General features: G+C 35.4%; 1 protein-coding gene across 1 annotated transcript in view; it reads right to left on the bottom strand.

Annotated features, from left to right (window-relative positions):
• Positions 1-10,743: 10,743 nt before the first annotated feature.
• asic1a (acid-sensing (proton-gated) ion channel 1a) overlaps positions 10,744-20,934 on the bottom strand; it is a 54,762-nt gene continuing 44,571 nt past the window's right edge. Inside the window, exons 7-11 of the mRNA NM_214790.2 lie at positions 18,550-18,606; positions 18,235-18,388; positions 14,647-14,738; positions 13,375-13,454; positions 10,744-11,275 (exon numbers count right to left, since the gene is read on the bottom strand). Coding sequence (NP_999955.1) covers positions 11,153-11,275; positions 13,375-13,454; positions 14,647-14,738; positions 18,235-18,388; positions 18,550-18,606 — 506 coding nt within the window. The 3' untranslated portion in view covers positions 10,744-11,152. The remainder of the gene's footprint in view (positions 11,276-13,374; positions 13,455-14,646; positions 14,739-18,234; positions 18,389-18,549; positions 18,607-20,934) is intronic.

The following is a 20,934-nucleotide window of genomic DNA, read 5'->3' as shown; positions in this document are numbered from 1 at the left end:
CATTTATAACAGAATGGAGTTCAGTGGAGCTCTTGTTCATGCCTTGATTTTCTCGCCGATGTTTTCTGCATTGTCTTTTGTCTGTCGAGTGACAGTAGGCTATTTCCATTTTTAAAAATCATATTCATCTAAAGATAAGATTTCATTAAAACATTTAATTTCAGTTAGCTTTTTTCATAGCTGAGCAATAAAACAAACAGACAGAAAGAAGGTTATGTGACATTAGAAAGGACAATCTCAGTTAAAGGCACTTGCCCCAACATGCACCATCACTCTTTTTGATGGGATGGAGGGCCAAATCAAAGGTTACCATGGGCCAACTTTGGCCCGTGAGCCCTAGTTTGGGCATCTCTGGTTTAAAGAAGTTTTTTAAAAATGGGGTTATGAACAGTATTTAAAAAAATTAACACATAATTAATTATTTTCACTTAAGTGTAATAAAGGTAAAGTTTAAAATAAATAAACTATATATATACTATATATAAAAAAAGAGAGTAAATATATACAGTTGACGTCAGAATTATTAACCCCCCCCCCCCCCTGTTTTTTTTTCCTTTTTTAAATATTTTCCAAATGATGTTTAACAAAGCAAGGACATTTTCACATTATGTTTTATTAGTATTTATAAAAAAATATAGTGTATATGTATATTATATAAAATAACTTGCCTAATTATCCTAACCTGCCTAGTTAACCTAATTAATCTAGTTAAGCCTTTAAATGTCACTTTAAGCTGTATAGAAGTGTCTTCAAAAATATCTGGTGAACTATTTTGTAGTCATCATGGCAAAGATGAAATAAATCAGTTATTAGAGATGAGTTATTAAAGCTGTTTAAAAAAAGAAATGTGTTAAAAAAATCTTCTCTTCGTTAAACAGAAATTGAGGGGAAAAAAAACAGGGAGGCTAATAATTCAGGGGGGATAATAATTCTGACTTCAACTGTATATATATATGAGCAATATCACACGAGTAGCAGTGCGATATGGCTGATTTATTTAAGATAATATTTTAGTTGCCAAATTAAGAAATAGAAAGATACTGCTATTAAATTCAAGATGAATATTGCAAAAAAAAAAATTTTAGTTTATTTTTTCTCTTTTTTAAATTTGTATTTAATATTTTTCTATAACATATAGATTTGGCTGTCCTAGTTTTTGAATCATTACCGTACATTATTTTGTTAGAAATCTATCTATCTATCTATCAAACTATCTATCTATCTATCTATCTATCTATCTATCTATCTATCTATCTATCTATCTATCTATCTATCTATCTATCTATCTATCTATCTATCTATCTATCTATCTATCTATCTATCTATCTATAGCTATATATATATATATATATATACTTTTTAATGATCATATTTTGCTAACTGACAAGCTTTAATCTCAGCAGAAATAATGCACATTTTTTGCTATAGATGAAGCTTCTAATCTTTTTTTTTAATCATGATTTGGAGAAAGGAAATAAATATAAAGTAGACACACAAAGTCTGTCATGGTCCTAAAAATATTTGCTAACACTTTAGAATAATGGTATATTAGTTCATGCATTTATTAACATGAGCTAAGTATGAATAATCTTGTAATTCATTTATTAATCATAGTTCAACATCAACTAATGCATTATTAAAATCAAGCAAACAATTAGTAATACAATTATTATTTATTAACATTAACTTTAAAAATACCATAAGTGTGACACTGTGGCTCAGTATGTTAGCACTGTTGCCTCACAGCAAGAAGGTTGTTATTAATGTGTGGAGTTTGCATGTTCTCCCTGCGTTGGCGTGGGTTTACACTGAGGGTGCTCCGCTTTACCCCACAGTCCAAAACACTATAGGTGAATGGACTAAACTAAATTGGCCGTAGTGTATGTGTGTGCATGTGAGAGTGTATGGGTGTTTCCCAGTATTGGGTTGCAGCTGGAAGGGCATCAGCTGTGTAAAACATATGCTAGATAAGATGGTAGTTCATTCTGCTGTGGCGACCCCTGATGAATAAAGGAAGTAAGTCGAAAGAAAATGAACGAACGAATGAATGAATGCTATAATAAATGTATTAATAATTGTTTGTTCATGTTAGTAAATATATTAATTAACATTAACTAACGGAGAACTCTTCTAAAGCATTACCCAACGCAAAACATAATTTTATTTATTTTTTGTTATTTGATTTGGTGTAAAGCGAGATCAGCTGATTTGCAGAACAAGACTTTGAATTAAGATGTCAGGCAGGCCTTCGAACAATAGAATCCTCTGTGTGGGAATAAATGGAATTCCAAAAGAGTCTTCAGAGGTGAAAGGTTAAGAGTTTCATGGGGAAAATGACGTGGGATCAGGAGAGGAATTCCTCAGTTCAAACAAAGCTTGTAAATGAGAACCTTTATTTTTGCACCAGCTTCATTTTGGGGTTATTTACATTATTGTTGTAGTAATTACTGATATTCACTGAGTTGTTATATTTGCAGCTTTCATTTTACTGTTAAAAATGTCATTATTTTTATAATTTTGTTGTGTAATTTCACTATTATTGTTACTTATATTCAGTAATTTAGTTATGGGATTTAAAAAATATTTTGGCTAATTGTTTAACACTGTAAAAAAAAGTTGGCAAACTTTAGGCAACAAACTTCAGGATATTTTTGAGTTTCAACCCAAGTACTGCACTCAAAAATGTCCTGTGAGAGTATAAGTGAGAGTAGGGTTGTAACGGTATGAATTTTTCACGGTATGATAATCGTCTAAAACAATACCACGGTTTGACGGTTTCGCGGTATACGGTATGCTACAAATGTTACAAAATAATAGAACAGTGAAGCAAATTTGACTTTTTCCAATTAATATATTTTCAGTTACTATAAACAACACCACTTACAATGAACAAATAAAAAAATAATAAAATAATAAATAATGTGTCAAAGTCCAAATAAAGTCCAAATAAACATGGTGCAAATCCTCAGTAAAAAAATAGATATAAATATTTACTATACTATAAATAGTTACATAACGAAACTAGATTCAATATGGAACATCCTTAGGTTTTATGTGCCAGCATGGATATGGTTGTCTGTGGATATGGATTTGGATATGGTTGTCTGCAATGCAGACAAACAGCTGCACCTTCATTTGTGTCTTTTGAAAACAGCAAGAGCAGCAGTTCGTCTTTGCTGTGTCACTGTTTTGTCATGTTTCTGTGCTGCTGTGCATGCAAAAGTACTTAGTATGAGAATTATTTCATGCAAAACTTTTTTTTTTGCGTTTTATTTAGCCGCGCATAAATGTACAGCCTATCTCTCATTCTGTGTTGTTCAAAAAGCTTGTTGTTGGTCCACAAACAAAAGCGAAACCTATGCTTATTGGTTGTGATATAGCGAGTTTGAACCAATCTGGGCATGGAGGAGAGACAATGCATCAATGCATCATGTCTGGTTTGTCCGGAGACACAGTGACAAGCGTTTCTTTGTCAAATCAGCGTTGTCAAATGTTGATGACGCAACCGCACTGATTCCGGAGCCTCTGCAAGTCCGCGTTATGTTATGTTATGTTATACAGCACTGGAAAGCTGAGATTCTCTTCTTTATGCCAATTTTTTAATTGTATGAATCGGCTCAGCGGATCAAAAGTTATTAAACATTTAAGAGCAATACTTATTTTTAGCCGCGGGCGGCTGTCTCGGTCTTTAAGGGTTAAAACCGTTGATATGCAATTGTTCATGGTATGATAATCGTGCAAGTTCAAATCGTGGTAGACCGTCATACCGGTGTATTGTTACAACAGTGAGAGTACTTATTTAAACAACATAGGCTCATTCTGAAAACGTAGCCCTATATTCATTTCTGAAGAATGTGAATTATGTAGCTAGAAGTATGCACAGTATGGCTTCATTTTGTCTTTAAAATGACCGATATGGGGCGGTGGAGCGATATTCCTTTTCGTGCTTACTAGCTGACCACTTACCTCCGTATAAATGGCTCTCCCACTGTTACCAGTTTGTCCAGTAGCTCAACATGTACATTGGAGGACTTGAGATGCAGAGAGAAGTTGACCATGACATGGAGTTCAAGTCTGGCAAAGTACAGTTCCAGAAAGTGGGTAATTTGGCGCTCTCCAAAAATGTATATAGGTGTACGTTTTCAGCATGAGCCTGGGTTGAGTTTGAAATGAGCTGAATGAACACAATTGAGTATTTTCGGGATAACTTAATTGTATTATGTTCAATCCACCTAAATTTGTAAGAATAATTAAGTTAACTTGACCAATTTGTGTTGGGATAACATGAAGCAGTTAACAGAATTTTTTTTTAATTTAAGTGGATTGAACAAAAAACAATTAAATAAAAATTGTGCTGTTTCAGCTCATTATTTTTTGAACAAACAGCAAACATAATTTTGTTCAGTGTATGTTAACTTTTCAGTTTCACTTATTTTAGTACTTTCATTTCTAATTGATATTTTTACATTTTTGTTTACAGTTTTGTAGTTAAACACACACACACACACACACACACACACACACACACACACACACACACACACACACACACACACACACACATACACACACCCACACACACACACACACACACACACACACACACACACACACACACATATATATATATATATTTATATATTTTAATATTTTCTTTTTGTGTCAGTGTAGACAAAAATATATAATCATGTAATAATCATAAAATTACAATTATTTAATTATAATAGTTTAATAGTTACAGTTAGCAACAGCAATGATGTTTAAAGGTGTTGTAAGTTTTTGACTCTTCTAAAGCACAAAAATACCATAATATGTTTGAAAATATTTGAGAAACATGCTAAGTGAACACATATTATTCTTGTTTATCTGTAAAACAATGCTGAAGTCAGATATTCTGCTTTAAAAATGTGTGTTCCATTCTGGAACGTCTGTCTTTGTCTTGATTCTTTTAACCCGCCCACTGCCACTTTAGCCAATTATATTTCAGCACCCTGGGTTGCCCAGGTGGAAAATCGCATAGTTCATTAATTCATTTAGAAAGGCTCTGAAATGACCGAAATGTGACCTCCGGTGGACAGACTGCGAAATGAGGCGCAGATTCAGAGTTCCACATGAGGTGGTTATTAATTAGCAAATAATATAAATATTACAAATGTAAACATTAGGTGAGCAGGTTACATTGTAACCCCTGTGTTCCAACAATATGCTAAGTGATGAGATAAGCAGTGATAAGCAATTTGGCTGTTTGCACCAGACGAAACATGACAGGAATTTAAATACAGCCATTCAGAAGCACAGAATAGTGCACTTACTGCACTCCAAAGAAATGCTAAGGTTTATAATCATGCTGAATCACTGATATGTGTTAGTTTTGAGTCAAAGTTCTAAAGTTCAAGTTGAAACGGTTTATTTTATTTCAAGATTAGAGGTAGAGGTCTGCAAAAAATTTCCAAATAAAGCACGGGAAGGGTCGGTAACTGGTTTAATTTTGGACGGGAGCGGGCCGTCTATCAATATCGCTACTGACTCCCGAGCGAGCGAGCACGCGTATGTATGTGTGTGAATGTGACAGCGTGATGCTGCGTTTAGCTTGTTTGTTGCTGTGTGTGTGTGTTTGATGCTATGAGTGTGTGTCACCTGCTTGGTGCTTATGTGTGTGTGTTTGTGTGTTTATTAAGACAGCTTGTTATAGGCTGTCTGGACTCTTTAGCTGGTTCGGGTTAAACCTGGCAGAAGCGGGATTCAAAATGTAGTCCCGTCCTGCGCAGATCTCAAATCTGAGGTGAACTATCTGCTGCTGCTTTCAGTAGTATGGCAATAAATGTCAAGTAAAATGGCATTCAAACTCACGCTATTAGCATTTAACACTGAATAAAGCACATAAGCTGTACCTGAAGTGGCCGTTTCTAAAATTTAAATTTAAGGTGTTGGTTAAAACAAAAACTCGGGTGCTGATGCTTTTATATAGAACACGATTTAATCAGCCTTGTTGGTGTTTTCAATCTGGAAACATGCACTTGCGTTTGCTTTGATCCAGAAATGTCATACCTATTTGAACCACTGGGTGTAAATCTTACATACTGCACCTTTAAAACAGGTTACACACAGAGACACGCTGCCAATGCTTCATTTTATGCATCTTTATTCATAAAAAAAAATCATATTTTATTACAGCCACAAATAACATCAAAATAATACAGAAATGTATCAGTTGAAAAGACTGATTTACATATTAATGCTGCTGATCTTTGACAATCATTTCATATGAAAGAATGAAAATTTGTGTTCAAGTGGTCTCTGAAAAGAAACCGTCCGTTGTGTATGACATTAACACAGAGTCTCTGACATGAGAAATATCCATAAACTAACATAGTCCACAACAAAATGACTGCATAACTATCTGCTGGCTTTTGACACCTCATCCTAATGCACGGCAAGCTTAAAAATACTTCATTTCCAGTTTAAAAATAGCAAGGCTCCGACTTTTTCTTTGACCCTTCTAGAAATAATTACATGTAATATAAACATGTACAAAAAGACACGCTTACGGACAGACATACAGTACACATCCATGCATTTGCAGACACACAGCAAAGGCACACGACGTAAACAGACAGTTACAGACATGCACACGCGCTCCAGATCTGAAAACACACACTGACACTGCGGACAGAAGCTCACATGCACCTCAGCTACAAAGGCTTTTCACATTACGCTTAACATAAGGTTATTGTCATTCTAAACCCTGAGTTGGTCCATATATATACAGCTGAAGTCCGAATTATTAGCCCTCCTGTATATTATTTCCCCAATTTCTATTTAATGGAATGAAGATCTCATCAACACATTTCTAATAGTTTGAATAACTCATCTCTAATAACTGATTTATTTTATCTTTGTCATGATGACTACATAATATTGGACTAGATACTTTTCAAGATACTAGTGTTCAGCTTAAAGTGACATTTAAAGGCTTAACTAGGTTGATTAGGCAAGTTGGAGTAATTAGGCAGGTCATTGTATAATAAGGTTTGTTTTGTAGCCAATCAAAAAACAAATACTGCTTGAGGAGGCTAATAATATTGACCTTAAAATGAATTAAAAAAAATTCAAACTGCGTTAATTCAAGCCGAAATAAAACAAACACGACTTTCTCCAGAAGAAAATATTTAAAAAATTGCTCTGTTAAACATCATTTGGGAAATGTTTAAAAGAAATTCACAGGGGGGCTAATAATTCTGACTTCAACCATATATATATATATATATATATATATATATATATATATATATATATATATATATATATGTATCGTTTTAATTTTAGCGATTCCAATTTCGATGATCAAATCCAGCTTATGAAAATTCGTCAAATAATTATAATAATTATAAAATATAAATAATAAAAGGTTTAAGACCCCCCCGGGTACATATTAAAAAATGTTAACAGATTGTGTTGAGCATCAGTTACGTCATTAGCACCTGTCAGCTTTAATTGTGGGGGAACTGGATAATTTTAAGCTTTTGTCAGCTAATTTCATCTTCCGGGTTAAAAATAATTTTTTTTGGAGCGGGATCGAAATCAGTGACGTATTACAAATCTGCTAGTGGAGTGATGATGCGTAGGTTTCTCATTATTATTCATAGCTGAGTTTTCTTATCCTATGAGAAGACCCTGCTTCTTAATAATTCATGAGAGCACGTGCTTTCTGAGGGCAAGGCAGACCTGCCAAGCTGTGAGACCCAATAAGTGGGAGACCCCGTGCACAGCAGGGGTTGTTTGTTTGTTTCCATGATCCACGGATTCCTGTCAGGGCCTATACAGCAAAGCTGTTGATTTGCAGCAAGCATTTTTGTCAAGAGAGCTGTACGAGAATTGGAGAATGGCGGACTTTGTTTTTTATCAGTTGAGTTTGTTACCATTCAGACACATCACCTATCTATTCTGCTGTGTTCACCTAGGTTTAAAATCCTCCAGATTACCAGCAGGGTTAATGGTTAGAATAGACAGGGCAAGAGACCTGCTGCACAGCTATTCACTGTGTCTGCTCATTTATAGTGTTTATATAAACACGATTATCTCTATGATAACAAAACAAATCGTGGTTATGTGTATATGAAATTATGAATAACAATGTAGCAGGACATTAAATTACAGTTTCTTTCTATTTCTTTGCATTTTAACTTTGTAAACTATAAAATCATGCGTCTCCTCATGGTTTGTGTCTCATTTTGTGAGCTAACTGACAACAGTTGTTTGCTCCTCTCTTTTTCCCCTGCTCTGCTGCCTTTTTTTTTTTTTTAATTCTGAGGTACTTAAACTTAAGGAGGGGGGATTCATGGCCATGTACATAAGTAGAACATTTATTATCCTACCTGCCTGAATGTATTTAATAGTGATCACTAAAAAATTATTTTTAGAAAAAATTATTGAATTAAATTAAATTAACCAGTTTTAACTTTTTTTTTTAAAGTTATACAAGATTTTTCAGTTTGTTAAGTCAGTTTGAAGTTTAAAATGAGCTCTAATGGCTCTAAATCTAATAATTCTGACTTTTTCTTGCAATTCTGACCTTTTTCTTTGAAATTCTGAGTTTATATCTCACAATACTGACTTTTCTCAGAATCGCATGATCGTATCTCACAATTATAAAGCAATTACAGATTTATAAGCAAGCTTATCTTGCAATTCTCACTTTATTTTTTGTTTATTAGTTTATATCTTGCAATTCTTACCCAACTTTTCCCAACAGAACTGCAAGATATAAACTTGCAATTGTGGATTTACAGCTTAAAATTGCTAGATATAGTTATTTTTTGGAAAATAAGCCTGAAATACATGTAAAAAAAAAAGTAATGTCTTGTGTTACGTTCATTAACTAGCCTACACTTCCATGTACACCAATGTGACTATTTCCATTAATCAGAGCAAGGACTTTGAAAATTACATACGGTGCCTTTAAGATTTTTATATAGCAATCAAACCTAATCACTCTCATTAACATGCAATTTTACACTGATTATCAGCTAACAAGTGTGGTTATTTTTTCCCACCACTATTCACATCCGCCACAGTACAAATGATAAAATCACCTACATTTGACACGTTACTTCATTCATTCATTCATTTTCCTTCAGGTTAGTCTCTATTTCAGAGGTCTACACAGTGGAATGAATCGCCAACTATCCAAGCATATGTTTTACACAGCGGATGCCGTTCCAACCGCAACCCAGTACTGGTAAACACCCATACACACTCATTCACACACACACTCATAAGCTGCGCCCCAAATCGCATACTTATGCACTATTCGACGCCATTTTGTAGTATAAATAGTGTAAGAAGTGTGTTCACACTGAAAACTCTCAAAATAATAAGTGCACTTTAATTACCCGGATGATGCACTCATTCAGCCGCTAAAATGAAGTGTGTAATGATGGACACTTCGCGCACTCAACGACCGCAGATTTGCTTACGTAGCGGAAGGGGCGGAGCTATCGGACGCACATGTTGAATAACTTTATTTATTTTGGATGGTAAAAGCAAAATTCTCCTACGAGAGTGTCGGGAGTGCCTCCCGATGGTTAATGCGGCAATACTCACGATAGGTATTATTTAATACTTAGGTCGTTTATTTCACTGATTTGGCAACCGTCAAACGTCATCAGGGAAACGTTTTGAATTTCTGCTTAGTAAAAAAACATTAGTCTGCCATTTGGGACGCCACTACATAGATATACTATCCTGTTGAGTGTGTAAGTGCATAAGTAATGTAATGTAATGTAATGTGTATTTATATAGCGCATTTATTGTGTATGTCCATACACCCAAAGCGCTTCACAATCATGAAGGGGGTTTCTTCACACCACCACCAGTGTGCAGCATCCACTTGGATGATGCGACGGCAGCCACAGGACAACGGCGCCAGTGCGCTCACCACACACCAGCTATTGGTGGAGTGGAGAGACAGTGATAGAGCCAATTCGGTGGAAGGGGATGATTGGGAGGCCATGATCGTATGGGCCGATAGAGGGACTTTGGCCAGGACACCGGGGTTACACCCCTGCTCTTTCACGAGAAGTGCCATGGGATTTTTAATGACCACAGAGAGTCAGGACCTCGGTTTAACGTCTCATCCGAAAGACGGCGCCCACTGACAGTGTAGTGTCCCCTTCACTTTTACTGGGGCATTAGGACTCACATAGACCTCAGGTTGAGCGCCCCCTGCTGGCCTCACTAACACCACTTCCAACAGCAACCTAGTGTTCCCTAGTGGCCTCCCATCCAGGTACTAACCAGGCTCAGCCCTGCTTAGCTTCAGTGAGTAACCGGTCTGGGGCTGCAGGGTGATATGGCTGAGTACATAGTGCATGAGTGAATAGTGCCATTTGGGACGCAGCTATACACTTCGGCCAATTTACTTCATCCAATTCACCTATAGTGCATGTCTTTGGACTTTGAGGCACCCAGAGGAAACCCAGACCAACATCGGGAGAACAACGACATGCTACTTCCCACTTTTTATAACGTTCTTATATTGAGAGCAGTAATAAACATTGTATTGCTGTTTTAATTTGTTAACACTGCATCATAATCTTTTAAAGCTGTGCAGCTTGTTGTGTATTTAAAGGGCTTAGAATGACTGTATCTAATGTAAAAAGCCCTTCTGTCGGATCTCACGCTGACCGGAGATGATATCATGCTCATATCATAGAAACCCTACAGGCCTTCAGACGGGTGTTCTCTTGTGCAACCATTCGCCTGTCACAATACATTTTACGATGCATGATTAATAAAACAGGACACATACAGTAAACCCCTCAAGCTAGCGGACGCATTTCTGATGCAAAAGGCCAGGCACACAAAGATCGAACCATTTAATTAATATTTAACGTTTTTGACATTCCTGCCTTATAGAGACAAAATCAAAAGCAGCTTGTTCTGAACAACCACAAAACGTTTTGCTTTTTCTGGAAAAGTCCTAGAAAATGTTCATACGTAGGCATGAGAGAGAAAGAGAGAGAACAACCACGAGATGCCAGAACAATCTGTAGACAACACAACCGTGCTGGTGTTGCGATGCCTTCTGCTAAAATGTAGGACATAATCTGAATAATACTGGCAGGCAAACAGCTGGAATATTGCAGCAGTGTTAATGGAATTTACTGACGTGACAATTAACATCATCCAGGCTGAATACAGCGTTGTGATCCGTGTTGTTGTTGTTGTTGTGATGTTTCTTGTTGGAGCAGCGGCACAACCTGTACTTCATGACCTTGACAGACAAAGAGAACAAATAAATAAATTAATTAAATTGGCTTTAAACAGTACATTTAAAAAAGCTGGCTAGCTTTACTACTCCCCTAAATTTAAAACAGTTGAGTTTTACTATTATTGAATCCTTTCAGCCGATCTCTGGGTCTAGCGGGGGCACTTTTAGCTTAGCTTAGCATAGATAATTGATTCGGATTAGACCATTAGCATTTCACTCAAAAATGACCAAAAGAGTTAAGATTATTTAGCTATTTAAAGCTTGACCCTTTTGTTGTTACATCATGTGGTAAGACTGATGGAAAATGAAAAGTTCAACTCATTTTGAAAACGTAGTCCCGTGTACATATCTGCAGACCGGGAAATACGTAGCCGGAGGTACGTATGGCTGTGTTTCATTTTTTTTAAGCGAACGCTGCAGGGCTGTGTGACGCCATTCCTTTTGGCGCTTGCCGGCCGGCCGCTCACCTCCGTGTGGAGGACTTTCCCACCGCAACAAGTTTGTCCGGTTAGCTCGTTGTGTACGTCGGCGGACTGGAGGCGCAGAGAGGGACTGACCACGATGACGACGACCGGATTCAAGTCCAGGGAAGAGCGGTTCCAGAAATCAGGAAAGAAAATAAAAACAAAATCCAAAAAATAAAGCCAACAAGTAAATTACAGGGTGAGAATGTGGTCAAAATACGAAAACGTGGTAAAGACGTGGTCTTTTCTTTGTCTGGATGGCTTTTGTAAATCGTCGTTGGTTGGGTTTAGGGAGGGACGATCAATCACTCTGTCAGTCAGACAGACAGGCGGAAGGTCTTTTGACGGCGGCCTTTGGTGAGTTTACGCGAGAACAGTGCGTGCACAAACTGCGCTCGCAAGAGACGCTCGAGATGCAAAAAAGCGTGCACAGCGGCCTCTCGCGGATTTGCGAAAACAAAAACAGCAAAAATACATATCTCCCGGGATGTATTTCGCGGTCTCCATAAACATCCACAGGACTACGTTTTCAGAATGAGCCTGGGTTGTAAAAGTTGGTAGGTCGATATGGCTAAACATTCTTGCATAATAATCAAGGAACTTAAAATGCCGTACCACAGCTGCAGCAGACATAATTACAGTGGCAGAAATAAGTATTGAACACGTCACCATTTTTCTCAGAAAACAAATTTCTAAAGGTGCTGTTGACCTGAAATTTTCACCGGATACTGGAAACAATGCAAAAACTCCATATATGCAAAGAAAACAAAACTAACTAGTCTACAAATGAAGTTATATGTACTAAAAAAGAAATGATACAGGGAAAAGTATTGAACATATGAAGAAAGGGAGGTGTAAAAAGGCAGTGAAAGCCCAGACAGCAGCTGAAATCTCTTAGTAGTTTTTCAGCAACCCTCTGCTCTTCCTCAGTATAAATGAATTTTAGCTGCTTCAGTTCAACATCTACATTAGCAGGATGATGAAGATAAAACCAGGGTGGACATTTCAGCAAGACAATGATCCAAAACACAGCCAAGGAAACATCAAATGTCTGAATCAAATCAAATGCTTCCAGAAAATCAAGAAAATTCCAAAGAAAGTCAGGCTGTAGAATGGCCAAGCCAATCACCTGACCTGAATCCAATAGAAAATACCAAATAAAGCTCAGATTAGATAGACGAGACCCACAGAACCATCAAGATGTTTACACTCTGTTGAAGTCTGTGCGAAACTCACACCTGAGAAATACATGTGACTTCATTCTCCATATGTGTTTGGCGTCATGGCATGTTCAATACTGATTTCCCCCGCTGTATATTACACAGTGCCTGAAAATTAGCTAACTTCTGTCAAAATAACAAACTGCTTGCATCCATGGAGAAATTTGTAATTCTGAAAATATTTACTATGATAGCTATGTGATTTTACCATGATCCTGAACGTATCTATTAGAACCAGAATACACGGTTAGCCTCTAAACGAAACATACCTGTAGCTAAGTATTTTTACAATTTACAAAAAAAAAAAAAATAGGTTGACGATTGTCTTTCCAATGAGACCTGGAAGTAATTGTAGTTAAACTACACTCTTTTAATAAACTAATAATTAAAACTCCAATAAAGTTAAATAAAGCCTTACCTCGTAAAGGTAGTCAAACAGTTCCAGAATGGTAAGAATACTGGCTCCAATGAAAAGCCCCATTTGTCCTCCAATATCCCCTACAACACAAACACACACAGACTAAAGTGCTAATGTGTACAAACATTTACAGTGGGTACGGAAAGTATTCAGAAGTATTCAGAACCCCTTTTTAGTCTTTGTTATATTGCAGCCGTTTGCTAAAATTATTTAAGTTCATTTTTTCCTCATTAATAATGTACACACAGCAGCCCATATTAACAGAAAAACACAGAATTATTGACATTTTGCTGATTTATTAAAACAGAAAACCTGAAATATCACATGTTCCTAAGTATTCAAACCCTTTGCTGTGACACTCAAATGTTTTACTCAGGTGCTGTCCATTTCTTCTGATCATATTTCAGATGGTTCTTCTTACACCTTCATTTGAGTCCAGCTGTGTTTGATTATACTTGATTAGGAAAGCCACACACCTGTCTATATAAGACCTCACAGCTCACAATGCTTGTCAGAGAAAATGAGAATCATGAGGTCAAAAGGAACTGCCTGAAAAGCTCAGAGACAGAATTGTGGCGAGGCACAAATCTGGCCTAGGTTACAAAATAATTTCTGCTGCACTTAAGCTTCCTAAGAGCACAGTGGCCTCCATAATCCTGAAATGGAAGACATTTGGAACGCCCAGAATCCTAAAGCTGAGAGTGTGCAAGAACTCAGACTGGGACAAGACTGGGACAAGACAAATGACCCTAAGCACAAAGCTAAAATAAGCTAAAATGTGGTTTCACAACAACTCTGTGACTGTTCTTGAATGGCCTAGCCAGAGCCCTGACCTAAACCCAATTGAGCATCACTAGAGAGACCAAAAAATGGCTGTCCACCAATGTTTACCATCGAACCTGACAGAACTGGAGAAGATCTGCAAGGAGGAATGGCAGAGGATGATTCAGATGATTCTTGATAATTCAGTTTTTCTTTTTTAAGAAATCTGCTAAATTTATTTTTACAATTAACAATTGTGTGTTTTTCTGTCAATATGGGGTGCTGTGTGTTAATGAGGACAAAAATTTACTTCAAGATTTTAGCAAATGGTTGCAATATAACAAAGAGTGAAAAATTAAAGGGGGTTTTTGCTTGATTTAAAGTGAAAATCGGCAAACTCAATCATAACAGTTACCTCAGAGGAATGATTTAAGATTATCATTCATATCTAGAGAACAAATGAAGCTGAATTGGTTTGTAAATGCTAATATTAAGTAACACTCGACTCACCTAACAGACCAGCCACCTCATAGGCTTTCCTCTGCTCGATGGTTTCATAGTTCAGAGCCTCGAAAAACACATCCAGCACCATAACATTCTCACTGACAAAACACACAACACAGATTTTGTCAGTTAAGTACGGCAGATTATCAATTAAAGTGACACATTATCTAACATCCTGTCCTTTTCACCAACACAACACAGTGTAGGCACAAGAATCTGCTCTGTTAATCCACTAAAAGTGCTATAAAATGGATTTATTCAATACGGTAAATTCTTCTCTGATAGACACATGGTAGGTATGTGGCTTAGGTAAATGCAAAAGTAGAAGTAGAATTTGCACCTGAGTGCAAATGTTGAGGATAATGTCAAACTCGAAATGTATTCACAGCCATAGTGCAAGTGTGTTTGTGTTCCTGTGTGTAAGAATACTGTTGTTGTACCGATAGGTCTTAACTGGTGGGTTGTGGTTCAAACATGAGTTGCAGACGTTTTCACTACATTTTTACTTTTACTTTCTGACCAAAATGCCTTGGGTTTACATGTTTTATAACAAAACATAGAGTGGGTAATTTTGGTGCAAATGGAATTTGTTCGCATGATAACAAGACATTATTTATGGCATTATTAAGCTCTTTTGGTCATTCTTTACAATAAGGATTCATTAATAGGGCCAGACAGAATCTGAGGACATCTTTTGCTATTTCTGCAGAGAATATTATAAAAAAATCAGCTGATTTATGGGGAATGATTTTAGGAGTATCATAATTCAAAACTTAATATATGAAATAAAATACTTGTTTTAACTTTTATTTAATGTTTACAATGCAAATCCAATTAGATTCACTCATTTGGTAAACAAAGTAAGTCTCTTATATCATATCTCTACTAAAAGACAGAACTATTACTTAACTGTATTGTAAATAAATCACATATTTTAATATTATTAATATTATATCTCAATAATATTAGAGAAATGAATTTAAAAACTGAATAAATATAAATTTACACAAATTTACAAAGAAATGGATTTATATGATCATTTATAACCTCAGGAATTACATCTAGAATGAAAAGCAAAGTTTTGACCATATTTGGAAGGGTCATGAATATTAATGAGTTCTGCTCTGATGCCCTGCAGCCCATCAATGCTTATTTTCATACTTCTCATAATGCCTATAGACCATTTTGAGGGATGTAAACAAACACAATGGTCCCAACATATTTCCTATTTTACATTTTTCATTTCTGTAACTTTCGAGAATACAAAAAGAGCCACATATTGACAAATAATTTTATGATCGTTGTTTTAACGTCAAGTTATGATTGAATTGCCTCTTGTTACTTTTATGAAATAGTTTGATGACAAGCAGGAAATGTTCATGGACCACTTACATGTCCACATTGAAATGTCTATAAGCAAACTGTCAGGGTTCTGCCACTCGGGTCTAGTAAATTCTTGTTTTGGTGGCAGAGTCCGGACACTAGCTCTGTCTTGTCCTGTATGTTATTTTCTCAGGTCGAGCACTGGTTTTCTGTCATTGTGTGTTTCTCTGTATGAGCGCCGCTTGATGCAGGCGCGCAGGGTCTGTGCGTGCTTGGGACGCGCGCTCTTGTACTTGTGTTTTGTTCTGTCGGCATAGCGCGTTTCATTATCAATGTCTCAGTCTGGTTGGTTTTTGGTTTCGGTTGGCGCTGAGATGAGAGCCCGGTAAGGTGTTTTCATCTATCATGTGCTCGTTTCTTGTGTCTGTTTATGTTGGAGTTGTCTAAGCACGTGGCTGGATGTTTACATTGTGGTCGTGTGCTTTTGTGGTGTGCTTTAGTGTTGTGCTTGTGAACACGCGGTTAATGAGTTCTCTTATTGGCTGCGTGTTCTAGTCTCGTTTTATGTGAGCGCATGGCTTGTGTTGTGTCATGTGCTCTCTCGTCTATTGTCTAGTCTCTCCTTGTTAACCCATCATTAGTTAATTATGTTCATCTGTTTGTGTGTTAGTTTACTTCTGCTTATATTCTCCTCATGTCTGCTGTCCTGTGCGTCATCTATACCCCACTGTGTTCCTGCTCCAGTCCTGTCATGCCAGCCCAGCCAAGTTTGTTTACCCTTTTGTGCTTTTATGTTTTCCCCCCTCAGGGTGGTTTTTGTTGACTTTTTGTTTTGTTTTTATTTAATAAAAGCCATCCTATGTTGCATTTGAGTCCTCACTCCCACTTCCTTCCCGAACAGTGAAATAATCATTATTCCTAACAAATGAGACCAACGGATTTGTATTTAGAGTTGTATTTTGTGGCTTTAACATGTATGAAAACACAGTGAGGAGTTAATATCAACCTCTGCATAAACAAGCAAGTCTACTGAAGTGTATTGGCATTCTTTCAGTCTTGAAAAATGTCAGTAAGAGCTGCGTGATATGACACCATACATAAACACGCAATTAACACTTATATTCAGCAGTTTACATGTGTTTGTTGCCTCATTACAAACAAACTAGGCAAATTCACAATATACACTAACAAAATACATATTTTAAAGATTGTATGCCTTGACGGGCTGGTGCTAAATATTCCTGTGAACCTACACTGGTCTTACGGTTCGGTTCTGATTATCATGCCATCGATTCGGTTCAATTCCATTCAATATCTTGGTGCATCACGGTGCATTGACGATGCTTTCCATAAACAATGTTAAATTGGGGGCTGGGGGGCTGGGGGTGGTGCACTGCTCCCGTGCTTTATTCTGAAATTTTAAATGCAAACCTATATCCAGAAGTATCGCTGTAACAGCCGAGAGGAAAAGAGAAGGGAGGAAAAGTCACGCCAGCAGCCGAGAGAAAAAAGTCATGGAAGAAGGTGAAATGGGCCACAGTGAGTTCACTTTCATTCCCCCAATCACAGAAAAATAGGGGCTTCTGCTGTAAGTGACAGTGAAAGACTGTCCAGAAAGCACACACGCAGTGAAATTGTGCACAGTTTCTGCGTTTTTAAGTAGTTGGCGCCTGGAGTGTTGTAAATACCCACTCTCGCCTCCCTCGCGACAGAGCGCATATGAGAGAAATGATGTTAGTAAATAATAACCGGTTATGATTATTACTGAACTGATACCGAAATGTCCGCGTCTGCATCATGGTGCACCGAAGAAACAATTAATTTTGACACCCAACTAAATATGTTGAATGTTTTACTGAAACAAACTCTTCCTGCCGCTGTTGATTTCAAAATAAGAGTCCGATATATATATACTACATTTAATACAAACTTAAAAAACAAGCCAAGCAAATGAGCATTGTTGTAATCTTACAAGGAAGCATCATAGCCAATCGAACGCAGCCTGAGGAGAGCATTTTAATAATCCCGTGTTCAACATGACAGTCAGTGTTTTGTTCTGATTGGCCTGTTTTTCACCTGTTTCACTGGATTTACACAAGAATAAATAAACAATGGCATTTGAGGCTCAGAGTATGGTCATTTCCATGTACTGAACTATTATTATTCAGCAGAATCTAGGTATATCCAGATTTTCATTCTATGGCACCTTTAGGAAATGTTTGAAACAAGCATCAGTGTAACGGAGAACAGATGTTAAAGCTAAACACTCACGTTATGTATTTCTCGGACTTGCTGTACTTTTTGGCAAGGTATTTGACGGAGGCTTTGCTGGGGATCTTGACAAAGGACAGCTCTTTACTGTAGCGTGTGATGTTGCACGGAGTCTCGCACGAGCAGTAGTCGCTGTCAGTTTCCACCAGGAAATCTGTCAAACAAGAAGAAATAATGAAATTACTGCAGTTCAAACAGTAAAACGGTTGCCTATGGGAAGGGCAAGATGAACACGTGAACACTGTGGTTGCATTGGCATTGGAGTACATTTATGAAATAAAGCTCTACAACTGATTCGATAATAAAATTACTCACCAAGTGCTGGATGTGCACATTCTTTGTAAAGCACAGGGGTGCAGTACGGTGCATCACCTGTGGGGGCAGCAAATGTCTATGCATTATTATTATTATTACGATAGTTTGTCTAGAAATGAAACCTGTATGTAGGTATATTCAGCCTGAATTCACAAGGAAATGTAACTATTTTACATTTTGTCAGTTTAGTGGCTAATTTTTATGAATTCGTAATTCATACAAATTGTTTGAATGAGGTCGTTCAAATACATACGAATTGACCACTAAATTAAAAAGTTACGAATTGCCATGAAATAACGTTGGTCATCCAATATTTGCCATTTTAACAATGTGTGACTGATATAAATCAGCATAAAAATACATTTTAAGAATCCAAATCATTTACTGTGTGTTTAATGCAACTGGAATGCAGATGAAATAACCTATAATTATAGTTTTGATAGCAATAAAACAGTAATAATAAAATATAAAAATAAAATGAATAAAAAATATATAAAATAAAAAAGGATAAAAATTCAATTAAATTCAGTTCAGTTCAGTTCATTTCAGTTAATTAATTAATTAATTCATTCATTCATCCATTCATTTTCTTTTGGGTTAGTCCCTTTCAATTCAGTTCTATTCAATTCAAATGTTATGAATAATAAAATAACAATAAAAATATATATTTTAAGAGTCCAAAACATTGACTTTGTGTTCAATGCAATTAGAATGCAGTTGAAATAACCTTTTAATTAAAGTTTTAATAGCAATAAAAAATAAATAAATAAATAAAAAATAGGAAACTAAAATATAAAAGTAAACTAAAATAAAAAATAAATAAAATAATAATAATATAAATAATAAATAAAATAAAAATTATATTAAATTTTAATGTTATGAGTCATAAAAACTACATTATTAAAAATATATATATTTTAAGATTCCAAAAGACTGACAGTGTGTTCAATGCAAATAGAACGCAGTTGAAATAAACTACAGTTAAAGTTAGAGATTATTAATATAATAAACTAAATTAGAAAATAAAATAGAAATTCAACTAAAATGTTATGAGTTTGTCATAACATTTGAATACATTTTGAACATTTAAAACTGAGTTACATTTTATTTGACATTTTATATAGTATTGTCTGTTTTTGAGCCTTAAAGCAGTTTTATTCTTGATTAAATCTATGATTAATTATAAAAGCAGTTGCTTGTTTTGTTTCTAAATAAATCTGCCGCTTTAAACGAATCATTTAAATAATTTAATACTGAATCAATCATTACTGCAGGGACTTGCCACAACCTACTGGCATATTCATTTATCCATGACAGCACTAAACTAGCGAAGGTACAAACACAAAAGTAAAGAGATTATGTGTGCCTTTCTATTGTGAAACAAAGAAGGAAATGTTTTGACTTTATTGGTGTTGCCGATGCAAAGATGTTATGAGTCTTTAAAATAGGATTTGTATAGAATTGTAGTTATTTTGCTCCAGATGTCATAAACAATTTTTTTGATATGTAAAATAAAAATATTATTGTTTTTTGGTAAACATGATTTGAACACTCACATGGGTTTGGAAGGACGTTTATAGCCAATAGGAAATAAAATATAAATTTTAAATGTAAAAATGTAACTTGGTAACTAACTTAATATGTAACTAAATCTAAACCTGAAATTAAAAATAATGCTGAATTAAAAATAAAAAATAAAAAATAAAAACTAAACGAGAAACAAAAATAAAACTACACAAACAAACAAAAAACATTTAATAAAGAGAAAAAACGCAAAATAAAAATAAAAAACAAAATTAAAACAAAAAAACCTAAATTAAAATGAAAAACTAATTAAAAAAAACATAAAATTTACATGAAAAAACTAAATTAAAATTAAAAAACAAAATTAAAATAAAAACATTAAATTAAAACAATAACAACATAAAATTTAAATAAAAAAATGGTAAATTAAAATTACAAAAACAATTAAAAAACATCAAATTCACATTAAAACAAAATTCTAATTTATTTTGAATTCTAAAACAAATTTAAAATAAAACAAAATTTAAATTAAAAATTAAAATTAAAAATCATAAAATTTTAATTAAAAACATAAAATAAAAAAAAAACATAAACAAAACAAAATTAAAATTCAATTCATTCAAATTCTATAAAATTTAAAGAAAAAAATTACATTCATTCATGCATTTTCTTTTCGGCTTAGTCCATTTATTAATCAGGGGTGAATAAACCGCCAAATTATCCAGTATATGTTTTATGCAGCGGTTCCCCTTCCAGCTGCAACCCATCTTTGAGAAACACCCATAGACTCTCATTCACACACATACACTATTTAGCTTGCCCAATTCATGGTACTGCATTTCTTTGGACTGTGGGGGAAAC

This window comes from Danio rerio, chromosome 8 (genome assembly GCF_049306965.1).
Source record: "Danio rerio strain Tuebingen ecotype United States chromosome 8, GRCz12tu, whole genome shotgun sequence".
Classification (NCBI taxonomy): domain Eukaryota; kingdom Metazoa; phylum Chordata; class Actinopteri; order Cypriniformes; family Danionidae; genus Danio; species Danio rerio.
This window is presented reverse-complemented; position numbering and strand designations above follow the sequence as displayed.